The 24,516-nt window shown below is 43.4% G+C and overlaps 1 protein-coding gene across 2 annotated transcripts in view; it reads right to left on the reverse strand.

Annotated features, from left to right (window-relative positions):
- Positions 1–766: 766 nt before the first annotated feature.
- The window catches only part of LOC106603373 (protein FAM76B), a 50,326-nt gene continuing 26,576 nt past the window's right edge, over positions 767–24,516 (reverse strand). Inside the window, exons 1-10 of one of the 2 annotated variants that reach the window (XM_014196957.2) lie at positions 19,038–19,351; positions 9,299–9,364; positions 8,212–8,412; positions 5,039–5,221; positions 4,611–4,844; positions 4,311–4,458; positions 4,086–4,204; positions 3,763–3,953; positions 3,397–3,541; positions 767–2,689 (exon numbers count right to left, since the gene is read on the reverse strand). In XM_014196957.2, the coding sequence (XP_014052432.1) occupies positions 2,603–2,689; positions 3,397–3,541; positions 3,763–3,953; positions 4,086–4,204; positions 4,311–4,458; positions 4,611–4,844; positions 5,039–5,221; positions 8,212–8,412; positions 9,299–9,364; positions 19,038–19,115 (1,452 nt within the window). In that variant the 5' untranslated portion in view covers positions 19,116–19,351 and the 3' untranslated portion in view covers positions 767–2,602. Of the gene's footprint in view, positions 2,690–3,396; positions 3,542–3,762; positions 3,954–4,085; positions 4,205–4,310; positions 4,459–4,610; positions 4,845–5,038; positions 5,222–8,211; positions 8,413–9,298; positions 9,365–19,037; positions 19,352–24,516 lie in introns of those variants that run through there. The other variant, XM_045717062.1, reaches the window with a different exon arrangement.

The raw sequence follows: 24,516 nt of genomic DNA on the forward strand, positions 1-24,516 counted from the left end.
CTTTCCTTGGTAAAGCCCCGCCTTATCTCAGCTCACTGGTCACCATAGCAACACCCACCCGTAGCAGAGCTCCAACAGGTGTATTTCACTGGTCACCCCCAAAGCCAACACCTCCTTTGGCCGCCTTTCCTTCCAGTTCTCTGCTGCCAATGACTGGAACAAACTGCAAAAATCTCTGAAGCTGGAGTCTTATATCTCCCTCTCTAACTTTAAGCATCAGTTGTCAGAGCAGCTTACCGATCACTGTACCTGTACACAGCCCATCTGTAAATAGCACACCCAACTACCTCATCCCCATATTATTACTTACCCTCTTGCTCTTTTGCACCCCAGTATCTCTACTTGCACATCATCATCTGCACATCTATCACTCCAGTGTTAATGCTAAATTGTAATTATTTTGCCTCTATGGCCTATTTATTACCTTACCTCCCTACTCTTCTACATTTGCTCACACTGTACATAGATTTTTCTATTGTGTTATTAGCTGTACGTTTGTGTATGTGTAACTCTGTGTTGTTGTTTTTGTCGCACTGCTTTGCTTTATCTTGGCCAGGTCACAGTTGTAAATGAGAACTTGTTCTCAACTGGCCTACCTGGTTAAATGAAGGTGAAATAAAAAAAATAAAAAATAAATACATTTTTATGATATGAAAAATGTTGACTGATGAAACAGATTTCATATGTAGCACACATACCGGTATCATACATCAAGTTACCGGGATGCATGTTGATAAATCAAATAAACAGAACACATATGTAGATGTATTTCTTAACTTCTTTTTTATTTCCTTACAGGCACTGTGTGAAATAACGTTTCAGTTGTACAGTTTTAATTTTACAGTTGTTTTAATTGAAAAACGACAGTGTGGCTTTGATTAAGAAGACACGACCTCCCAAAACTATTGCAACAATCTTGAAGCACAATCTCGGTAACAGAAACAAAAGTGCAGCTTTAACTCTCAGACCAGTAGACTATAATTTTGTAAAGTTTAGACAACTCAGCTTCATCGGTTATAATTCGAATGATACATTACCTAATTGTTCTTGTTAATACAAGTTGTTTATCCCCCCCAAATTAAAACACTATAAAAATATAATGTAGGTTGGCAAACAGTAAATAGTACTTTGGTGAATGGCATCTGAGTTCGCAGAGATATGTTTAAAGAATTTGATCAATGCATCTAAACTATCTTCACACAAAGGTGCTAATATTTAACACATTTTGCATCTGAGACATACAATGCAATGTCTTAATATTTGAGAAAGATTCGAGAGAAGGGAGAGGATTTAAGGAAATACAAACATTTCTTGCATATTTCCAACTGGGAATTACCAACGTTCCAACGTGCAGATACAAATGTGCAAAGAGCAAAAATCATTCACAGAAGCGGCATGACTTTTCCAACCCTACACTGATGAAGAAATAAGCATCAAATAAATGCTGGTGAGGCTCAAAGTTAACAGTGCAAATTTTAGGGTTAGGCATTTGCATGTGGTGATACTTCAAAACAAAACAAAAACCAAGAGCACATTCCCAGCACTACTGTAGCTTATCTCAGTTCTGAAATGTACTCTACTTCCTAATGGAATACACATGTTTTATTTTAAATGTCTCATGGATCTAACATCTGTACTGTACACTGCATATTTGGTAGAAATATAGACAAGTAGGCAATATGAATGTCTTACAGACCCTGTTAGAAACATTTGGGACAGAAATATGTCACAAACAGGATGAGAGAGGGAAAGCAATAACTCAATAAAAAAATCCTACAATTGCTGATAATGTTGCTTGTGCACTCCCTGCTGCGATACAGTCTCTATTAGGACAAATATTGCAGAGAAATAATTCTCAATAAATATTTTACTTAGCCTAATTTATTGACAAAGGTGTAAATATACTGAAAAGCATAAGTATTCTGTCACAGCCTTTTAAGTTGCAAAATATATCATAAAAAAAGGTAAGGAGAATGAAGACCATATTGCACTTCTTTAAATATCTGAGTGCCACAAAAGGGCTTGGCTCTGTCAATCAGATAACCTTCTAATCTTGTTTCTGATATTGGTGGGTCTGTCCCAAATCAAGTCATTACATTCAGAGGTATATTCTTGTGTAACACTGTTTCTGGCTATTCAGTATCCTCCTTAGAGCTGGAGTTCAGTACTTTGTGAGGTTGCTTGGATAAACAATTTCCAAAAGTTAGTCATGAACTCCAACCACTTCACTGCATGTCACTGAAGCCAAACTGCCATTATGATTTTGGCAAAGGAGGATGATAATAGTCAGTCATGTGCACCCGTTTTCACTTGTATACACCCACAATAGGATTTCCTTCATCTTAACAAACTTCCTCTTTACAAGGGCATTAAGCTAAAAAGACCTCAAAGTCCCCACCCAACCACACAGTAGTGGGCCAGTTTAAGAGTCATATGCCTGGTAGAGAGACAGTTTTCTAGTTCCAAGAGGCCTCGTTCCTGGGGCTGTGGAAAGGGGAAGGCCGGTGGTGGTGTTGGGGGAGGTGGGGTGATGAGGACTGTAGAGGGCTGGGGTTTTCTATTGGTCAGTTGGAGAAAGACAACCCGCTGTGGTCGGTCAGGGTCAGGTCATGTAGCGTGTGATGGCGCGCAGGGTGTATAGCAGTTCTGCCTGCATCCTGGCCTCCATTAGGAGTAGGTTCACATGGACCTGGAGCGGGACAGGGAGGCTGAGGATTAACATACCATACAGTACATACTATAACACAGTACAGTTACTTTATATAACTGGCATGGTATGGATATGCATTTGCAGAAAATGCACAAGGCTACAAAAGACATCTCACTGAGTCTCATATGTAAACGTGGTGAGAGATTTGATTCAGACAATACTTTTAATGGGGGCCAAAGACAAAGCTGTTTGTACAGACATGATAATTACTAACTAAAGTGAATGCTGCTGTCCTCATTACGTCAGAGTTTAGATGTTTGTTCCAGGTTGTCTTGACATGAGCTTTAAGAACAAGACAATGACCCTTCTACCCTGCTGGTCCTAATGATACATGGTGTAACTTGCTCATCTTTCATCTCTTTCAGCCCAGTCAGATTCCAACAGGGGGCCTCTCTGCAGAACAACTCAAACACAATAACACCATGTTCCTGCGGCCAAGAGCTTCATTTTCTTCAGCTCTGCTCAATAGTCCTAGTGTACTCATGAGCCAAAGCCTCCTGCACAAACACAATCAAACAGCATGACCAGTCCTGCCACTGAACTCTGGCCTAGTTACAAAAACATATCAGGATTCACAATCTCATTTTTGTGGCTGTGGACGGTGAATGCTTGATTGCAAAGAATACAAACAACATAAGACTATGCCCTCTCACGAACACAAGCACGAGCACTGACAGTTTTCTAACCTTCTCGGAGTGGCGGAACTGGCACCAGTAGCTGTCGTACATGCGGCGAGTGGTCCTCTCTGGATAACATGTTACCGTCTTTATATAGACCTTCAGACTGCGTTCCAATAGCTGATTCACCTCCCCATAGTCATAGTCATCATACCTGCAGACAGGACATCAAACAAATCATACGATCAGACTGGAGCATCACTTTACTGTCTACTAGGCCATTTATACGGCACTTCAGGGACTATTCCAAGGCTTCAACAATCACTTACACACTCATTTAAATATAATCATTATCCCACTAACTTGACACTAAGTGTCCACACTTGATAGTGCATGAGAAGTGTATGTGGCTGAGGATAGAAGGCACTGTCTTACCTGATGCCATACATGCAGTGCACATAGTTGAAGAGTGCACGTCGGAGCATGGTGGTGTCTACGTCCTCGTGACTGGCCATGTTGTAGTAGGTCAGGTCACACGCTGTCCGGAACTTGTCATCCAGCAGCAGCCCGATGTCTGAATAAAGCCTGTTGACCAGAGAGAAACCATGGTCCTCCCACGAGTAGTCCTACAGGCAGGCAGGCAGGCAGGCAGGCAGGCAGACATTTAGGTGTTAGGAAGTGACTGTTAAATCTACAGGTCTTGCACTTATGGTATGATAGTGGAATTTACATTCATTTGATTTGTAATTATCCCCCACCTGCGCTCTAAATGTTGGTGGGTTGTCCTCTCCGTGTCGAGCAAAGTGCTGGTACCCAAAGGTGGCATCCTCTACAAACCGAGACACTTTGGATGTGGGCATCACCTCATCCTTCATATCTGCAGTCACAATGGAGATGTTTTATAATCAGTCATGACCTCACTGACAGGTTTACATTAGTACTCAGTGAGAAACAGACCACAGGAACAGGTGTGGTTGCAGTACCCCCAGAGCCCACCAGGAGGCTCTCTTTCTTCTCTTTCTCGAAGCGTGTGGCCATCTCCTCCTGCGAGGCCTCATCCTCCTCTCTCTCCTCCTGCAGCCTCTTCATTCTGTCCATCAGTGCCTCTAACTCACTGACCGAGTCTGTGGTCTGAAAAACACACATAAAACCAGAACTCTATTAATGTGACAATAGAGTCACACATTCTTAGATTACATTTCCAACACAATCCCTCCAAACACACATAGCTAAATAAACTCAGTAAAGCATAGATCAACAGTAAGTCATGCATGTCATTTCACTACGGGGCTGGTGCTGCTGAGGTCTCGGTCCAGGTGATGGTCGCTGGCCAAGTCACATGTACAGTAGTCACTGATGTAAACGGACTGGAAGCCATTGGCATGCTGTGGATCCACCTGGGGGTTGATACCACTGCCAAACACAAAGCTGGCCAGGGAATGGAAATGGGCCAATATGACCACAGCATGGACCAGCTCCGCCAAAGACCAACTGTGCTCCCCTGTCTTCACCAAGTTCTGAGGTAGAGGGAGAGAAAGACGTTTAGTGGGAGTTACTTTATGTGTGAGTACGTGGCTAAAAGTCATGCATGCATGCGTGTGTGTGTGTGTTAGTGAATAGATATATATATATATATATATATATATCGTATGTGCATATGTAGATAATGTACTTGAATATGAGTATGTTTTATGCACGTCTGTGTTCTAACCTGAATGTGCTCTTTGGTGATGAGCCAGGGCCTGTGTGCTAGGATCTTGTTGATCTCGTTGAGGTTCCTCAGTCTCTGAGGGGCGTACTGTAGACCCTTCAGCCAGTCTAGACACATCCCCATCCTGTAGAACTCACGCACATGCAGAGACACCAGGAAGGAACACTGGTGACGCGCTGCAGCCTGGAGACACACAGAGGTTTTTTTATTTACAGGAACTCTAGCTCACTGGGAAAACTCTTCCTTTACTGTATGAACTGTGTATGTTTATTACTGTCTAAATTGTCTTTATATTAATGTTATATATACCGTCTTCTGGGTAGCACTGTATTTGACAGTCCAGATTTAGCTGGCATTCAGCAAGTACTAAATCGTAGAAAGTGTTGCTTGTTTCAAAGAATTTCTCAAAAAACTAAAATGTCATCATTATGCAATTATTATTTTACAATGTAATGTCTAAGTAAATAAGCAGACTAATATAAAGCATAAATATTTTCTGTAAAATGCATGACCTTTAAATTAACGGTTTACAGTATATGCATATTGTATTTGTCTAAATTCTAAACATGACATATTTTACTCTGTACATTAAATGTTTCCACATGGTTCTTCAACACTGCACTGCATTCAGCTGTTCCTTATGACATAATATACTGTGTCTTTAAGAGTGAGAGGGCTGACTTTGACCTAGTTGTGGAGTGGCCACATCAGGAAGAGGGTGAGTTGGAAGTGGGCTGGGGCCGGGGTCGAGGGGGTTGGTAGGACCATCTGAGTTGGCTGCACACCAAAGCTCCACAGGTGTGGAGGCCAGTGTGTCTGAGCACAGGGCAAACACTGCCCTGCTTAATGTCTCCACTACCTCTTTCTCTCTGCTAGCTACAGAAGCGTCCTCAGTCCAGCACCACCCCAAGGTCATCTCAGAACTGAGGTGAAACTTTTAACATCATACGGAAAACATCATCAGTCACTCCGGGAAAGAGCCATTGGTTATTATGGAAATGGGTCATTAGAGAAATATGAATATGGGTCAGCAGGAGATTTGTGTTAGGTAGGTCCCCTGAGCAGGGAGAGGGAGGCTCTAATGGAGGATGTGTATATGCAGGCTTAGCTTGACCTTTGACCTATCCCGTACCATGCAACTGCAGGTAGAAGCTGCCCGTATAATCAGCTTACCTTACCACCATTCCTAACCTCAACCCTTGCAGGGAACAACGGCTGAGTTGGAAATGGCACTCTATATATAGTACACTCCTTTAGGGCTCAGGTCAAAAGTAGTGCACTATATAGGCTCCTGAGACACAGCAATACATTTTTGTCCACTCTAATGGACATTGGTTTTTGGTCCATATGTCTGAGGCCATGCATGCCACTGTGTTAAGTCCTGTTGTACCTTTGAGAGGCCATTCTGGGCTTTTCAAGGATATCACATGTATATGTGTGTGACCTTGATAACTTTCTCTCCCTGCTTTTTCAAAATGGCTGCCATCTCAATTAGCACATTTATGGAAGGGGGAAGGGTAAATGTGTGTAATTATAATTTATTTGATATTTTAAATGTTTCTAATAAATATCTCAGGAATAGTTTGGTAAGTTTTCAGAGCAGTGCTATCTTTTTTCACATTAAATAAGAGCTTTATAAATGTGCTCTGTAGTGGATATCAGGATGCGCTAACTAAACTCAGCAAAAAAAGAAACGTCCTCTCACTGTCAACTGCGTTTATTTTCTGCAAACTTAACATGTGTAAATATTTGTACGAACATAACAAGATTCAACAACTGAGACATGTGACTAACAGAAATGGAATAATGTGTCCCTGAACAAAGGGGGGGTCAAAATCAAAAGTAACAGTCAGTATTTTGTGTGGCCACCAGCTGCATTAAGTACTGCAGTGCATCTCCTCCTCATGGACTGCACCAGATTTGCCAGTTCTTGCTGTGAGATGTTCCGGACATTTCTGGGGGGAATGGCCCTAGCCCTCACCCTCCGATCCAACAGGTCCCAGACGTGCTCAATGGGATTGAGATCCGGGCTCTTCACTGGCCATGGCAGAACACTGACATTCCTCACTTGCAGCAAATCACGCACAGAACGAGCAGTATGGCTGGTGGCATTGTCATGCTGGAGGGTCATGTCAGGATGAGCCTGCAGGAAGGGTACCACATGAGGGAGAAGGATGTCTTCCCTGTAACGCACAGCGTTGAGATTGCCTGAAATGACAACAAGCTCAGTCCAGCGACTGTGGGTTTGTGCCCATAGGCAACACTGTTGCCGGTGATGTCTGGTGAGGACCTGCCTTACAACAGACCTACAAGCCCTCAATCCAGCCTCTCTCAGCCCATTGCGGACAGTCTGAGCACTGATGGAGGGATTGTGCGTTCCTGGTGTAACTCGGGCAGTTGTTGTTGCCATCCTGTACCTGTCCCGCAGGTGTGATGTTCGGATGTACTGATCCTGTGCAGGTGTTGTTACACGTGGTCTGCCACTGCGATGACGATCAGCTGTCCGTCCTGTCTCCCTGTAGCGCTGTCTTAGGCGTCTCACAGTACAGACATTGCAATTTATTGCCCTGGCCACATCTGCAGTCCTCATGCCTCCTTGCAGCATGCCTCAGGCACGTTCACGCAGATGAGCAGGGTCCCTGGGCATCTTTTTTTGTGGTGTTTTTCAGAGTCAGTAGAAAGGCCTCTTTAGTGTCCTGTGTTTTCATAACTGTGACCTTAATTGCCTAACGTCTGTAAGCTGTTAGTGTCTTAATGACCGTTCCACAGGTGCATGTTCATTAATTGTTTATGGTTCATTGAACAAGCATGGGAAACCCTTTACAATAAAGATCTGTGAAGTTATTTGGATTTTTACGAATTATCTTTGAAAGACAGGGTCCTGAAAAAGGAACGTTTCTTTGTTTGCTGAGTTTAGGTTTTTCACCTACTGTACCCATTTACTGTAATGTTACATTTTTCATATTTACAATCAACCGATTCTTTATTTCCACTACAGTGCACATAAAATAAATAACATTTTCCTTCAAAAAACAATTATTTGTAAAATGTGATTTAAAAAAAATATATATAAAAAAATATGAATTCTCGGGTCACAGGAGGATAGGGAAATAGAGTGTAATTTCAGACACACCCAATGACAATCTCTAGGTTCATCCTATATCAGTGTTTACCATGATGGCAATGTAGTGTCGGCAGTGGAGAGGCAAGGGGCCGTCCATCCTCAGCAGGTAGAACTGGCTACGCAGGAAGGACTCCAGGTAGTGGGGGTGCAGTCCCATCACCTGGGTCAGATGGTCCACGTGGCCCGACAGAGAGTAGGCCTCGGCCAGGATCTGCTCTGTTTGGGGGTCCACCTGGGACGCCTCCACAATCTGGACGCAGGGAGGAGGGTTGGGGGAAGGGGTCAGGCAGGACAGGGAAGAGAGGGGTTTCAGTCAGGGAGGAGGGTTGGGGGAAGGGGTCAGGCAGGACAGGGAAGAGAGGGGTTTCAGTCAGGGAGGAGGGTTGGGGGAAGGGGTCAGGCAGGACAGGGAAGAGAGGGGTTTCAGTCAGGGAGGAGGGTTGGGGGAAGGGGTCAGGCAGGACAGGGAAGAGAGGGGTTTCAGTCAGGGAGGAGGGTTGGGGGAAGGGGTCAGGCAGGACAGGGAAGAGAGGGGTTTCAGTCAGGGAGGAGGGTTGGGGGAAGGGGTCAGGCAGGACAGGGAAGAGAGGGGTTTCAGTCAGGCATTGTGTATTGAACCATTTTACAGTAAAGCTGCTGCTGCTGTAATCTGAAATATGGTTTAATACCTCTGAGTTCAAGGCAAGGTGAAGATAAAGGTGGGAAGATAAAGACAAGGGGGAAAAAGCGAGAGAGATTAAACGAAAGTGACAGTGAGAAAGAACGAGAGAGAGTCAGCAGGACGGGAAATATAGCCTCAATGTCACGGTTGTCGTTGGGAAAGGAGGACCAAAATGCAGCAGGTATATGGTTGCTCAGGTATACAATGGTTGCTCAGGTATACAATTACCCATATATAGGACTCTCAATCAGAGGCAACGAGGAAGCACTCACTAGACTAAACATAGAAATACATAAAAATAGAACATAAACCAAAACCCGGAAATAATAAATCAAACGCCCTTCTACAAAAACACCACCCCGAACCACATAAAACAAATACCCTCTGCCACGTCCTGACCAAACTACCATAACAATTAACCCTTATACTGGTCAGGACGTGACACTCAAGGCACAGAAAGAAAGTATTTTCTCACCTCCTCTTCTGGAATGAAGGCACTGGGTCCACTGGAGAAGGGTCGCGGCACGCTGACTCCTTTCTCCTGAGACAAGACAAGAGCGGCAGAGAGGGAAACTGGGTTAGCTAAGGAACTATACAAGACCATACAACACAAGGAGCTTACATGTACAACCCCACTTTTGGCACAACCTAAATGAACTCTCAGCTATGTTGGCAAACATAAGAAAAAAGCATCAAATGAAGAGATAAAAAGAGGGCATGTAGTGAGGTTTGATATGAAGAGAGGTTTGATATGTAACAGCCAGGCCTTTGTGTGTCAGTCCGTCTGCTCAGAGGTAAAGTAACGCCCTCCTCCTGTTATCTTTTGAGATGAGCAAACAGCCTGTGTGCACACACATTAGCCAGGGAACATTGGGAACATGGCCTGGGCAGAGGAAAGGACGGTAGATTTATGCTTCACATCGTCTTTTATGCGTGTGTGTGTGTGTGTGTGTGTGTGTGTGTGTGTGTGTGTGTGTGTGTGTAGTGTGTGTTGAAATGTACATTTATGTTAGGACAGTACATCTATTGAAGTTAATATATTGAGGGCCTGTAGGAGAAGGATGGTAAAAATATCTCTATAAGAGGCAGGAAGTCAGACAGACAGGCATATAGACAGATAGGTTATATGGAGTGATCAATGCTTGGCTAAGGAGAGTAAGCCAGTCCTCCTTCAGTTACAGTTGAAATCGGAAGTTTACATACACTTAGGTTGGAGTCACTAAAACTCGTTTTTCAACCACTCCACAAATTTCTTGTTAACAAACTATAGTTTTGACAAGTCGGTTAGGACATCTACTTTGTGCATGACACAAGTAATTTGTCCAACTATTGTTTACATACACTAAGTTGACTGTTCCTTTAAACAGCTTGTAAAATTCCAGAAAATGATGTCATGGCTTTAGAAGCTTCTGATAGGCTAATTGACATCATTTGAGTCAATTGGGGGTGTACCTGTGGATGTATTTCAAGGCCTACCTTCAAACTCAGTGCCTCTTTGCTTGACATCATGGGAAAATCAAAAGAACTCAGCCAATACCTCAGAAAAAAATTGGAGACCTCCACAAGTCTGGTTCATCCTTGGGAGCAATTTCCAAACGCCTGAAGGTACCACGTTGATCTGTACAAACAATAGTACGCAAGCAAAAACACCATGGGACCACGCAGCCGTCATACCGCTCAGGAAGGAGACGTGTTCTGTCTCCTAGAGATGAACGTACTTTGGTGCGAAAAGTGCAAGTCATTCCCAGAACAACAGCAAAGGACCTTGTGAAGATGCTGGAGGAAACGGGTACAAAAGTATCTATATCCACATTAAAATGAGTCCTATATCGACATAACCTGAAAGGCAGCTCAGCAAGGAAGAAGCCACTGCTCCAAAACCGCCATAAAAAAGCCAGACTACGGTTTGCAACTGCACATGGGGACACAGATCGTACTTTTTGGAGAAATGTCTTCTGGTCTGATGAAACAAAAATAGAACTGTTTGGCCATAATTGCCATTGTTATGTTTGGAGGAAAAGAACACCATCCCAACCGTGAAGCACGGGGGTGGCAGCATCATGTTGTGGGGGTGCTTTGCTGCAGGAGGGACTGGTGCACTTCACAAAATAGATGGCATCACGAGGAGGAAAATTATGTGGATATATTGAAGCAACATCTCAACACATCAGTCAGGAAGTTAAAGCTTGGTCGCAAATGGGTCTTCCAAATGGAGAATAACCCCAAGCATACTTCCAAAGTTGTGGAAAAATGGCTTAGGACAACAAAGTCAAGGTATAGGAGTGGCCATCACAAAGCCCTGACCTCAATCCTATAGAAAATGTGTGGGCTTAACTGAAAAAGTGTGTGCGAGCAAGGAGGCCTACAAACCTGACTCAGTTACACCAGCTCTGTCAGGAGGAATGGGCCAAAATTATTGTGGGAAGCTTGTGGAAGGCTACCCGAAACGTTTGACCCAAGTTAAACAATTTAAAGGCAATGCTACCAAATACTAATTGAGTGTATGTAAACTTCTGACCCACTGGGAATGTGATGAAATAAATAAAAGCTGAAATAAATAATTCTCCCCACTATTATTCTGACATTTCACATTCTTAAAATAAAGTGGTGATCCTAACTGACCTAAGACAGGGAATTTCTACTAGGATTAAATGTCAGAATGTGAAAAACTGAGTTTAAATGTATTTGGCTAAGGTGTATGTAAACTTCCGACTTCAACTGTACATACATCGTCTGACCTAAATCTCTGAGAAGAGGAGAGAAAACACAGCTGCGTCTACAGGACAGTCAGAATGACATCACAAGTGATCAAATAAGAAAAATTCACAAAATAATCTTGGTCACCCTACCTCCTAAACATTTTACATAATGAGAGTCAACATTCCTGACTTTTGAGTGTTTTATAAGTGTGTCACTTCAGTAATAAAAATGCTTCTGCTAGAACATATAAATGGCTTACAGGTGATATGGAGTGTGAGCTGGTGCTTGGAAAAACTGCCAGCTAGGAGGTATTTTATTGTTTATTCAATATACACTGAGAGTAGAAAACATTAGGAACATGTAAGACTGACCAGGTGAATCAGGTGAAAGCTATGATCCCTTGTTAAATTCACTTCAATCAGTGTAGATGAAGGGGAGGAGACAGGTTAAAGAAGGATTTTTAAGCCTTGAGACAATTGAGACATTGAATTGCACACACACAATCTAGAGGGTGAATGGGCAAGACAAAAGATTTAAGTGTCTTTGAAAGGGGTATGGTAGTAGGTGCCAGGTGCACCGGTTTGTGTCAAGAACTGCAACGCTGCTGGGTTTTTCACGCTCAACAGTTCCCTGTGTGTGTCAAGAATGGTCCACCACCCAAAGGACATCCAGCCAACTTGGCAGAACTGTGGGAAGCATTGGAGCCAACATGGTCCAGCATCCCTGTGGAATGCTTTCGACACCTTGTAGAGTCCTTCCCCTGACGAATTGAGGTCGTTCTAAGGGCAAAATGGGGGGGTGCAACTCAATATTAGGAAAGTGTTCTTAATGTTTTGTACACTCAGTGTATATCAAACTAATTTATAATAACTTACACAGTTATTTAAGCAATAATACATGAGAGGCCATGTGTTATGACATTTTCTACAGTGTTTACAAAGTTTATAAATCTGTAAAAGCAGCAGCAGCAGTAGCAGTATTAGTAGTAGGAGTAGTAGTAGCAGTAGTAGTAGTAACAGCAGTAGTAGTAGTAGTAGTAGTAGCAGCAGCAGCAGCAGTAGTAGCAGTAGTAGTAGCAGCAGTAGCAGCAGTAGTAGTAACAGCAGTAGTAGTAGTAGTAACAGCAGTAGTGGGTGTAGTAGTAACAGCAGTAGTAGTAGTAGTAGTAGTAGTAGTAGTAGCAGCAGTAGCAACAGCAGTAGTAGTAGCAGTAGTAACAGCAGTAGTAGTAGTAGCAGCAGCAGTAGTAGTAGCAGCAGCGGTGGTGGCGGCCAGCGGTGGTGGTGGCAGCAGCAGCGGTGATAGTAGCAGCGGTGGCAGTGGTGGTAGCAGCGGTAACGGCAGCGGTGGCGGTGGTGGCAGCAGCAGTGGCAGTGGGGCAGCAGTAGCGGTGGCGGTGGCAGCAGCGGCAGCGGTAGCGGTGGTGGTAGCAGCGGTGGTGGTGGTGGCAGCGGCAGCAGCGGTAATAGCGGTGGTGGTAGCAGCAGTGGTGGTAGCAGCAGCAGCGGCGGTGGTGGTAGTAGTGGTAGTGGTGGCGGTGGTGGTAGCGGTGGTGGTGGTGGTAGCGGTGGTGGTGGCGGTGGTAACAGCGGTGGTAGTAGCAGCAGCGGTAGTGGCAGCAGCAGCGGTGGCAGCAGCAGCGGTAGCAGCGGCAGCGGTGGTAGGTAGCAGCAGCAGCGGCAGTGGTAGTAGTAACAGCAGTGGCAGCAGCGGTAGCAGTGGTAGTGGCAGCAGCAGCAGTGGTAGTAGCAGCAGCGGTGGTGGTAGTAACAGCGGTAGCAGCAGCGGTAGCAGTGGTGGAGCAGCAGTGGCAGCAGCGGTGGTGGTAGCAGCAGTGGCGGTGGTGGTGGCAGCAGCGGTAGCGGTGGTAGTAGCAGCAGCGGTAGCGGTGGTAGTGGCAGCAGCAGCGGTGGCAGCAGCGGCAGCGGTGGTGGTGGTGGCAGCGGTAGCGGTGGCAGCGGCAGCGGTAGCGGTGGTGGTAGCAGCAGCGGTGGCAGTGGCAGCGGTGGTGGTGCGTGGCAGCAGCGGTGGCGGTAGCAGCAGCAGTAGCAGTGGTGGTAGCAGCAGCAGCAGTAGCAGTGGTGGTAGCGGTGGTGTGGTAACAGCGGTGGTAGTGGTAGAAGCGGTGGTAGCAGTGGTGGTAACAGCGGTGGTAGCGGTGGTAGTAACAGCAGTAGTGGTAACAGCAGTAGTAGTGGCAGCAGCGGTAGCAGCAGCGAGCAGCAGCGGTAGCAGCAGTAGCAGTGGTAACAGCAGTAGTGGTAGTGGTGGGAGCAGCGGTAGCAGTAACGGCGGTGGTAGCAGCAGCGGCAGTGGCAGCAGCAGCAGTGGTAGCAGTGGTGGTAACAGCAGTGGTAGTGGCAGCGGTGGTAGTAGCAGCAGCGGTGGCAGCAGCGGTAGTGGTAACAGCGGTAGTAGTGGTGTAGCAGCAGCGGTAGCGGTAACAGCGGTGGTAGCAGCAGCAGCGGTGGCAGCAGCAGCGGTGGTAGCGGTGGTAGCAGCAGCAGCGGTGGCAGTGGTGGTAGCAGCAGTGGTGGCAGCGGCAGCGGTGGCAGCAGCAGCGGCAGTGGTAGCGATGTAGTAGCAGCAGTAGTAGTAACAGCAGTAGTAGCAGCAGTAGCAGTAGTAACAGCAGTAGTAGTAGTAGTAGCAGCAGTAGTAGTAACAGCAGTAGTAGCAGTAGTAGTAACAGCAGTAGTAGTAGTGCGTTGCAAGGTAACGAAGGAAACAATGACACTTTTTATGAATCTACTGGCCATGTGTATGTTGTCTAGTATATCATGGGCAGGATAGGCTCTAACAATGGGAATTCCAAACCAACTGTTGAATAATAAACACTAGACTGGGGTTGTCTTATGTATTTAGCTGTCTTACAGTACATCTCCATGGTAATAATATTACATAATGGCTAAGGGCCTCAAGTTCAAAGGTGGGAAGAAGGTTTATAGTACGAATGGATAACAAAGCTACGTAAACCACCAAAATATACAGTTAGACAATGTAGTTCTCTATGGGTGAGAAAGTGTGTGTGCCTACGTGTGTGTGAGAAAGTGATGTTTGCGTGTGCGTGAGCGAGAGAGTCAGACAGAGACCCCTCTCTGTTCTAGTGGCATATGTCTTGCTACATAACAGACGTTTGAATGTGCGCTCTGTCAACAGACAGGCCATTTCCTGTGAATTTAGCTAATTGGGTTGAAGCCCTGTGACTCCCACTGCTACCGGTGACACAGACAGACCTGCCCTGGGCTGCAGACAGTTTCACCCTGGTATTAATCCCTCCCTCTTTTCCTCTGTCTCTCCATCCCTCTCTCCTCCTATCATATCTCTTCTCCACCCTCTGTCTGTCTGGCCCTTTGTGTGTGTTGGGTGATGAGTGTCTGTTGTTGGGGCAACATGGCTGATGCAGTTAACTGAGATTCCATAGAGAGAGGTGGCTCCAGTGCTCCTCTCTACCTGCCTGTGCAGATTTAAAGAAGAGCCTGGACCCGTCTGTCTCTATCATCTCCATCACAAAAAACAAAATCGCCTAAAGCCAGTTTATAAAAACAACGATGCTTTTTAAAGAAAGTTGTTATTGTGGAACTAGTATGTGATAGATAAGTAATAAAGCATAAAAAAAACAGAATCTTACATCATAATTAATGATAAAATATGAAATGACAGTTTCATCGCTCTCTCAGAATACTGTAATTTCCAACCAAGAGGGTTTCTGTTGAGAACAACCTGTATGAAACCTCTTGGATTCAACCTACAAAATTAAAGATCTATACTCTCTGCCTTCACCAGTATATTTCTATGTGATCGTGGCATTGTGTATTTACCAGTATCTATTGGTAACTGTAGATGGCAGACATAAAACAGTGCTTTTTTCTGTCAGTGATGTTTGTCAGGAAAGTGCTGACTCTGGTGTGCAGACAGACAAAGCGGTCTCTAGGCATTGTAATCTATGGATGTCCACTCCTCATGTTTTGCTGTCAAAAAGCACAAGAGAGAGGATTTCGACACCCACCATCTCAGATTGCTCTGAAATGGTTTCTGTGGTTGGAAACAGATAAGGTTAGCATCCCTGCAACATTATTTTGTGGAAATAGAATTTGATCTCTGAGAAATTAAGCTAATTGATTGTATCCAAATTGGCCATTTTAATTTATAGAATTAATATAATATTCAATAAATGTAGTACCTAACATCCGATTTGGCCCAAACTTTTTTCGAACAATGAGTAAGACGTGAGGAATCTAAAGAAATGGTCAAAAGCCCCCCACGGACCTCCCACACTGCACACCAATCCCACCCCAACAATGAATATATAAAATCAGTTCTCTATATTTGACTAGTAGTATGGAGCTCCAGCTCAGAGTATTGTCTCTTCATCCTATTTAATGTATTCTCAGTGAATTGGGTGACGTTTTTTCCCCTGTTCAGATAAATTAGTCATTGAAGTTGTTAGGTTGATGTCCCATCCTACATCCTGATATTACCAGGTTCTGACCACTAGATGGTGCTGTTCCTGCTGTTAAGTGAAATTAATCTCCCCCATTGTTCAAATCAAATTGTATTTGTCACACACACATGGTTAGCAGATGTTAATGCGAGTGTAGCGAAATGCTTGTTCTTCTAGTTCCGACCATGTAGTAATATCTACCAAGTAATCTAACCTAACAATTTCACAACAACTACCTTATACACACAAGTGTAAAGGAATGAATAAGAATATGTACATAAAAATATATGAATGAGTGATGGCCGAACAGCATAGGCAAGATGCAGTAGATGGTATAGAGTACAGTATATACTTATGAAATGAGTAATGTAGGGTATGTAAACATATAAAGTGGCATTGTTTAAAGTGGCTAGTGATACATTTATTACACCAATTTGTCATTATTAAAGTGGCTAGAGTTGAGTCTGTATGTTGGCAGCAGCCACTCAATGTTAGTGATGGCTGTTTAACAGTCTGATGGCCTTGAGATAGAAGCTGTTTTTCAGTCTCTCGGTCCCAGCTTTGATGCACCTGTACTGACCTCGCCTTCTGGATGATAGCGGGGTGAACAGGCAGTGGCTCGGGTGGTTGTTGTCCTTGATCTTATTGGCCTTCCTGTGACATCAGGTGCTGTAGGTGTCCTGGAGGGCAGGTAGTTTGCCCCCGGTGATGCGTTGTGCAGACCTCACTACCATCTGGAGAGCCTGACAGTTATGGGCGGTGCAGTTTCCGTACTAGGCAGTGATACAGCCCGACAGGACTCTCTCGATTGTGCATCTGTAAAAGTTTGAGTGTTTTTGGTGACAAGCCGAATTTCTTCAGTCTCCTGAGGTTAAAGAGGTGCTGCTGCGCCCTCTTCACCACGTTGTCTGTGTGGGTGGACCATTTCAGTTTGTCCGTGATGTGTACGCCGAGGAACTTAAAACTCTCCACCCTCTCCACTACTGTCCTGTCGATGTGGATAGGGGGTGCTCCCTCTGCTGTTTCCTGAAGTCCACGATCATCTCCTTTGTTTTGTTGACGTTAAGTTAGAGGTTGTTTTCCTGACACCACACTGCAAGGGCCCTCACCTCCTCCCTGCAGGCCGTCTCGTTGTTGTTGGTAATCAGGCCTACCACTGTAGTGTCATCTGTAAACTTGATGATTGAGTTGGAGGCGTGCATGCCCACGCAGTCATGGGTGAACAGGAAGTACAGGAAGGGGCTGAGAACGCACCCTTGTGGGGCCCCAGTGTTGAGGATCAGCGGGGTGGAGATGTTGTTACCTACGCTCACCACCTGGGGGCGGCCCGTCAGGAAGTCCAGGACCCAGTTGCACAGGGCGGGGTCGAGACCCAGGGTCTTGAGCTTAATGATGAGTTTGGAGGTGGTGTTAAATGCTGAGCTGTAGTCAATGAACAGCATTCTTACATAGGTATTCCTCTTGTCCAGATGGGTTAGGGTAGTGTGCAGTGTGGTGGCGATTGCGTCGTCTGTGGACCTATTGGTGCGGTAAGCAAACTGGAGTGGGTCTAGGGTGTCAGGTAGGGTGGAGGTGATATGATCCTTGACTAGTCTCTCAAAGCTTTTCATGATGACAGAAGTGAGTGCTACGGGGCGATAGTCGTTTAGCTCAGTTACCTTAGCTTTCTTGGGAACAGGAACAATGGTGACCCTCTTGAAGCATGTGGGAACAGCAGACTGGGATAAGGATTGATTGAATATGTCTGTAAACACACCAGCCAGCTGGTCTGCGCATGCTCGGAGGACGCGGCCGGGGATGCCGTCTGGGCCTGCAGCCTTGCGAGGGTTAACACGTTTAAATGTTTTACTCACGTTGGCTGCAGTGAAGGAGAGCCCACAGGTTTTGGTAGCGGGCCGTGTCAGTGGCACTGTATTGTCCTCAAAGCGAGCAAAAAACTTGTTTAGTCTGTCTGGGAGCAAGACATTGTGGTCCGCGACGGGGCTGCTTTTTCTTTTGTAGTCCGTGATTGACTGTAGACCCTGCCACATACCTCTCCTGTCTGAGCCATTGAATTGCGACTCTACTTTGTCTCTATACTGACGCTTAGCTTGTTAACCCAAATGACAAAATGACATATTGGTTTTCTTAACCTGTAAGCAGTCTATAGACCAGGTATGACAGCAACCAATGCTTTGGTTTTGTTTACCTGGCCACTGTTTCAAATGCAAACATTTTAGCATTTGTGTCATAATTCCAATGCAAGCCAATTTGTACCTACTTTAGGATTTTCACGCTTCATATCCAAATCATCTATAAGTAACATAATTGAGTTACACTATACATTTTTTTAAACATTAGGTCATGAAATGTGAAAATGCTAATATATATATTATTTTTTTTGCATTTTCACACTTCATGTCCAAATCATCCTAAAGTATCAAAACATTTATTGTGTAACTCAATGATGCCCTGGAGATGACAGAAACGGACCTCCTTCTGCCTTGAGATCATCGTACGATGACTCCCGAGCAAAAACTGGGTCATATGTACCTAGACTAATGGCTACTAATAATAGCAGTCAGACTCAGAAAGCAGGGCACTAGAGAGAGATATCCAGGTTCTTATCAAATCATCAATCTATCCCCCAACTCTATCATACTGATTGACGACCATCCTGGGAATGAAAAGAATCCAAATGGGGCAATCTGTTGCAGATAACTGTACATTATTAGGTTTGAGATGGTTAAACTAGGCGTAATTGGAATTACAAACGATTCTGAAGCAATTCTATAGATGATGTTGAAATACAGAATGCAGTTGAATGCACAAATATCAGTAAGGCAAGGAGAAGACCAGTGAAAAACAATATGTTTGTTCTGCAGTCTGAATCAATAGATAAAATGAATATATACTAGGGCCTAGGCTACTTCTCCTGCAGGATCTCAGTGACATCTTCATAACATGCAACGATATTTTATCTGAATTGGAAGGAATAATAAATAGGCCTGACTGATCACCTTTATAAAACATGATATTGGTCGACAAGTAAAAGTAACATTTGGAGAAATCAAATCAGGAAACATCATACCTTTTTCCTTATCACCTTCTGACAGATGTTACAGATGTGAAATGGGTTGGAGGTGAAAGACTCCGCGCTGACGTTCATACTGGCTGCCACTTTAACAGTCCTAGACGTATTTTGAAAAGTTCTTACTGTAACGTTACTTTTACTGTACAGTTAAATTACAGTATATCCTTCACTTGTAGGTGGGTCGGCAGCGGCGGTGGTGGGTTGGAGATGGGGAGACCGAAGAGCTGTTAAATTACGAAGCCTTTCTCGAGAGTTCTATGGGCTCCGTCCTCCCCAGTCTCGCTCACCACACACAACGCCAGGCAGTTTTTGAGCGAACTTCTAATTTTGCTCTGCCGAAGGTAGACACGCCCAACAGCCAATTGCCGCCAGAGGGGTGTGTTTGCTGAACAACAAAAATGTTCCACAAACGGCACTTTTTAATAGGCCCCAATACAACTAAAACGTACATTGAATCCGTAACAATAAAGCAAACAATTTCAGCAATAGAAAAACTATCATATGAGTTTTGTTTGTGTCACCCAGTATATAATAGTCTTTAGGGTTAAATTGCAATAGCCTACATTTGCCATAGGTATTTTAAATAGGAATGAACAGGATAGATATAATATACTCAGGTCTACAAGGTTCGTTTTACTAATAGGCTTCAGAAAGTATTCACACCCCTTGACTTTTTCCACATTTTATTGTGTTACAGCCTAAATTTAAAATGGATTATATTTAGATTAATAAAAAAATGAAAAGCTGAAATGTGTTGAGTCAATAAGTATTTAACCCCTTTGTTGTGGCAAACCTAAATATGCCCAGGACAAAACATTTGCTTACCAGTCACATGGACTCATACCATGACGAGATCCTGAGGCCCATCGTCATGCCATTCATCTGCCGCCATCACCTCATGTTTTACCATGATAATGCACGGCCCCATGTCACAAGGATCAGTACACAATTCCTGGAAGCTGAAAATATCCCAGTTCTTCCACTTACATTTTAGTCATTTAGCAGACGTTCTTATCTAGAGCGACTTATAGTAGTGAGTGGATACATTTTCATATTTTTTTTTTTTATACTGTCCCTCGTGGGAATTGAATCCACAACACTGGCGTTGCAAGCGCCATGCTCTACCAACTGAGCCATACGGGATCTATGGCCTACATACTCACCAGACATGTCACTCATTGAGCCTATTTGGGATGCTCTGGCGTGACGTGTTCCAGTTCCTGACAATATCCAGCAACTTCACACAGCCATTGAAGAAGAGTGGGACAACATTCCACAGTCCACAATCAACAGCCTGATCAACTCTATGCAAAGGAGATGTGTCGCAATGCATGAGGCAAATGGTGGTCACACCAGATACTGACTAGATTTCTGATCAACACCCTTACCTTTTTTTAAGGTATCTGTAACCAACAGATACATATCTGTATTCCCAGTCATGTGAAATCCTGAGATTTTTTGTTACTGGCCTACACACACAGAATACCCCATGAAGTGGAATTATGTTTAAATATGTTTTTATTTTTTTTCAAATTAATAAAAAATGAAAAGCTGAAATGTTTTCAGTCAATAAGTATTCAACCCCTATGTTATGGCAAGCCTTAATAAGTTCAGGAATAAAATTTTGCTTAATAAGGATCATACCCTTTTTCAATTTTCACCTAAAATGACATACAAATACAGGCAGTTAGATTTGGGTATTTGTATTTATTATGGATCCCCTCTTGTGGCATGTCTTGTGGGGTATGCATGGGTGTACCAGAGGTTTAGCCAGACAGCTCGGTGCATTCAACATGTCAATACCTCTCATAAATACAAGTAGTGATGAAGTCAATCTCTCCTCCACTTTCAGCCAGGAGAGATTGACATGCATATTATTAACATTAGCTCTCTGTGTACATCCAAGGGCCAGCCGTGCAGCCCTGTTCTGAGCCAATTGCAATTTTCCTAAGTCATTTTTTGTGGCACCTGACCACACGACTGAACAGTAGTCAAGGTGCGACAAAACTAGGGCCTGTAGGACCTGTCTTGTTGATAGTGTTGTTAAGAAGGCATAGCATAGCTTTATTATAGACAGACTTCTCCCCATCTTAGATACTACTGCATCAATATGTTTTGACCATGACAGTTTACAATCTAGTGTTACTCCAAGCAGTTTAGTCATCTCAATTTGCTCAATTTCCACATGATTTATTACAAGATTTAGTTGAGGTTTAGGATTTAGTGAGTGTTTTGTTCCAAATACAATGCTTTACATTTTTGAAATATTTAGGGCTAACTTATTCCTTGCCACCCACTCTGAAACTAACTGTAGCTCAGGACCTGAAGCAAGGATATGCATATTCTTGGCACCATTTGAAAGGAAACACTTTGAAGTTTGTGGAAATGTGAAATGAATGTAGGAGAATATAACACATTAGATCTGGTAAAAGATAATACAAAGAAAAAAACATGCGTTTTCTATTCTCTGCACTCACGCACACTGGTTTGGTGCTTGTTCACTGGGGCAATGTAGGTACCAAAATAATACAATTACAATACAATATCTTTAACAATGTACCTGATAGGAACAGCACAACATTGCACGTCATGCAATTTAATTTTGTTTAAAATTTTTTTTTACAAATGTTAGATTTTGTTCTTCCGCCTTCATCCAAAAATGACAATTAAATCCATTTTAATCCCACTTTGTAACACAACTAAATGTGGAAAAAGTAAAGGGGTGTAAATACTTTCTGAAGGCACTGTAACTGTGCTAGAAACTTTTATGTAGTTGTGTGTGTGAATGTGTGTACACAAAAACAATGAAAGATGAAGGCTAAGTAATTTGCAGAGCAAAGCAACACAGGCCTTCAGCCCAAATAGATCTTCACGGTTACAACCATTCTTTTCATCTTTATACTGAAAAACTATGAACAAAGACATAATGGAAAGATTCTGCTTTTGTTTTTGGTGTATGGGGCCATGGTAGTGCTGGTAGGCCTGGAGTGAGACACCTATTTTCTGCAGGTATGCTGTAAATTGTCTTTCATTTGAAACGCATTTATAGTTCAGAGGAAGCAGGAAACATTAACTGCATACAAACACAACATTGAGTCAGCAAACTGAAAGCGAGCAGTGGTGGTAACAGAACCACTCAGCAATAAATCCTGACCAAACCGGCACCCACAGACATGCAAAGACTTCACCTCGTCTCTTTTTTCCCTTTCAAATGCCTCTCACCCAGCAACAACAACATCGTATCAGCTGAGACGCATCCTGTGACCAATTAAAGTGCTGGATAGCTGGCTGCATGCGCAGGGTTAGTAGTGGGCGCATTTGAGTGGTAAGGCGAAAGCAACCGACTGTAGACGAAAGACGAGTGAAATCGTGGAAGGTGCATCTGCGACAGCCAAAAGTCAGACACTAATGTGGTTTTCCAACAGCAAAGCTCAGATTACAATGGCAGTGTTGCCATTATTTATAAAAGTTGTTCTTTATAATGTCAAAATAGCATGGCTCCAACCCCCATATCACACACTCACAAACTGAAATCGTATGTGTGTACATTGTACAATCAATCAGTGAGAGAGAGCATCAAATATCACATTCATTTGAACTATACACTGTATACATCGTGGCAAAGTTGGTTCACGGTTTGAGTCATGTCTTTGGTCACATTTGCGTGGGTCAAACAAAACACCCTAATGATTGGATTGCGATAGAGCCTCCCACAATGCAAGCGATGAAGTTGGTAAAGAGCAACTGCAGAATTTTGCAGGCGACTTGCAGTCGAAACTTCATGACCTTTGATCACATGATTTTTGTAAAGTTCATGCAGTCCATTTGTAGGCTCAAGTCGGACAATTTTTAACCCCATAATGCAACACACTTTGAACGGCGGGGAACAACGATCGTCACCATCTTGACAAAAATGATCAGCTCGAAAATGCTCAGTGTTGTTTCCCTAGTTATGGCTGAAACACTGTCCTCTCACGTCCCCTAACTCACCACAGAAGTCCTTTCTGTTCAAGAGTCACGCAAGTAATGCCTTTTCTAGTGTGATTTGACAAAATAGGTTTTGCACATTCAATACAAGACATTTATAGACACAGGCTGGAGTTATAATATTCCAAGAAAATAAACAATTTGTTCTTTGTGTTAATTTTCTCTCTACATTGGACATTGATGCCAATACATTTAGAAAATAGAGTATTGACATACTGTACATGATTAAACTAATTGTGGATAGTAATTTGACTCTCTTAATACCTCTATGATACGTCTTACCACTGCCCGCTCTAGTTTACTGCCTCTTGCAGTTATGTAAATGACCATTTAAAAGGGATATGAGTTCACAGGCGTGATAATGAAAGAAAAGGCAGCTTACACTGAGGGTGAGCAAAGATGTGAGTCTTCATTTATGTGGAAATGTCATCTTCAGTGTAGGGGAAGCTACTCTGAAAATATAGTTTACCAAGCTACCAATTACTTTACACTGAAAGAAGTTATGCTACACTAAAGCTACTCTAAATATAGTTTACTTAACTAAAGCTACTTAGCTAACTAAAAGTACTTCACTACATCCAAACTACCTTGTGAAAAATAATCTAAATCTGAAATGTCATAGGATACACATGTCAAGAACAGATCACAGTAGTCAGATGTTAACAGAATCAGTGGCAACCCGTCATTTGGGGCAGTTGGTGCAGAGTCCCACCTGTTTTGAGCCCCACATTTTTAGCCCAAAAAATTAAATACATTTTTTTTGGGGGGGCTTACCTTTTTTGCATGTTATTTTGGCATTAATACGTTTTTTTTTTTTAAATCATTGACTTAATAAAGCCGCATACAAACATGGTCTCTTTTTTGTTTTCTTGAGTAAGGCAGCACCAAAATGCAAGTGTTTCAGCCCAGCTCAGTGCTTTCTGTGGTGGTGTGGCAGCCAGCAGGACTGATATTTTCAAAATCTTAGCTAGCAGTCATCATCATGAATCAAGTCGACAATCTACTGGCAAATCATTTTTAATCCTTGTCATAATGAAGAGAAATAATGAAGAGAAATTATAGATAAAATGTATCGGTGCTCATCGGCCATTGGACATAAACATTACACAACAAGATGGAAATCGCAAATTCAACAATGAGTGGTTTGGAAGGATCAGTGACAGGGCTAACTGCAAGCATTGCAAAGCAATCACTAGCCTGCTATTCAGTGAAGTGGCTGTGTGGTCCCAAATGTGGGACTAAGTGTCTCTTTTCCAAGTTTAAAATGATAAACAGTCAACATTGGCCATGCTGTCAATGAAGCATGATTTGTGCCGCGCTCAAAACAACTGTTAACTCAGAACTGTGAAAACTTCACTTCAGTGAGTTCAAGACAACTGTGAATTTAGGAAAAAACGAGCTCCGACTGGGAAATAAGTTTTGAACGGTCATCCAACTCGGAATTGTAAGTCTGGAACTCGGGCCTCTTTCTAGAGCTACGACCTGAAGA

Source organism: Salmo salar, chromosome ssa04 (assembly GCF_905237065.1).
Source record: "Salmo salar chromosome ssa04, Ssal_v3.1, whole genome shotgun sequence".
NCBI lineage: Eukaryota > Metazoa > Chordata > Actinopteri > Salmoniformes > Salmonidae > Salmo > Salmo salar.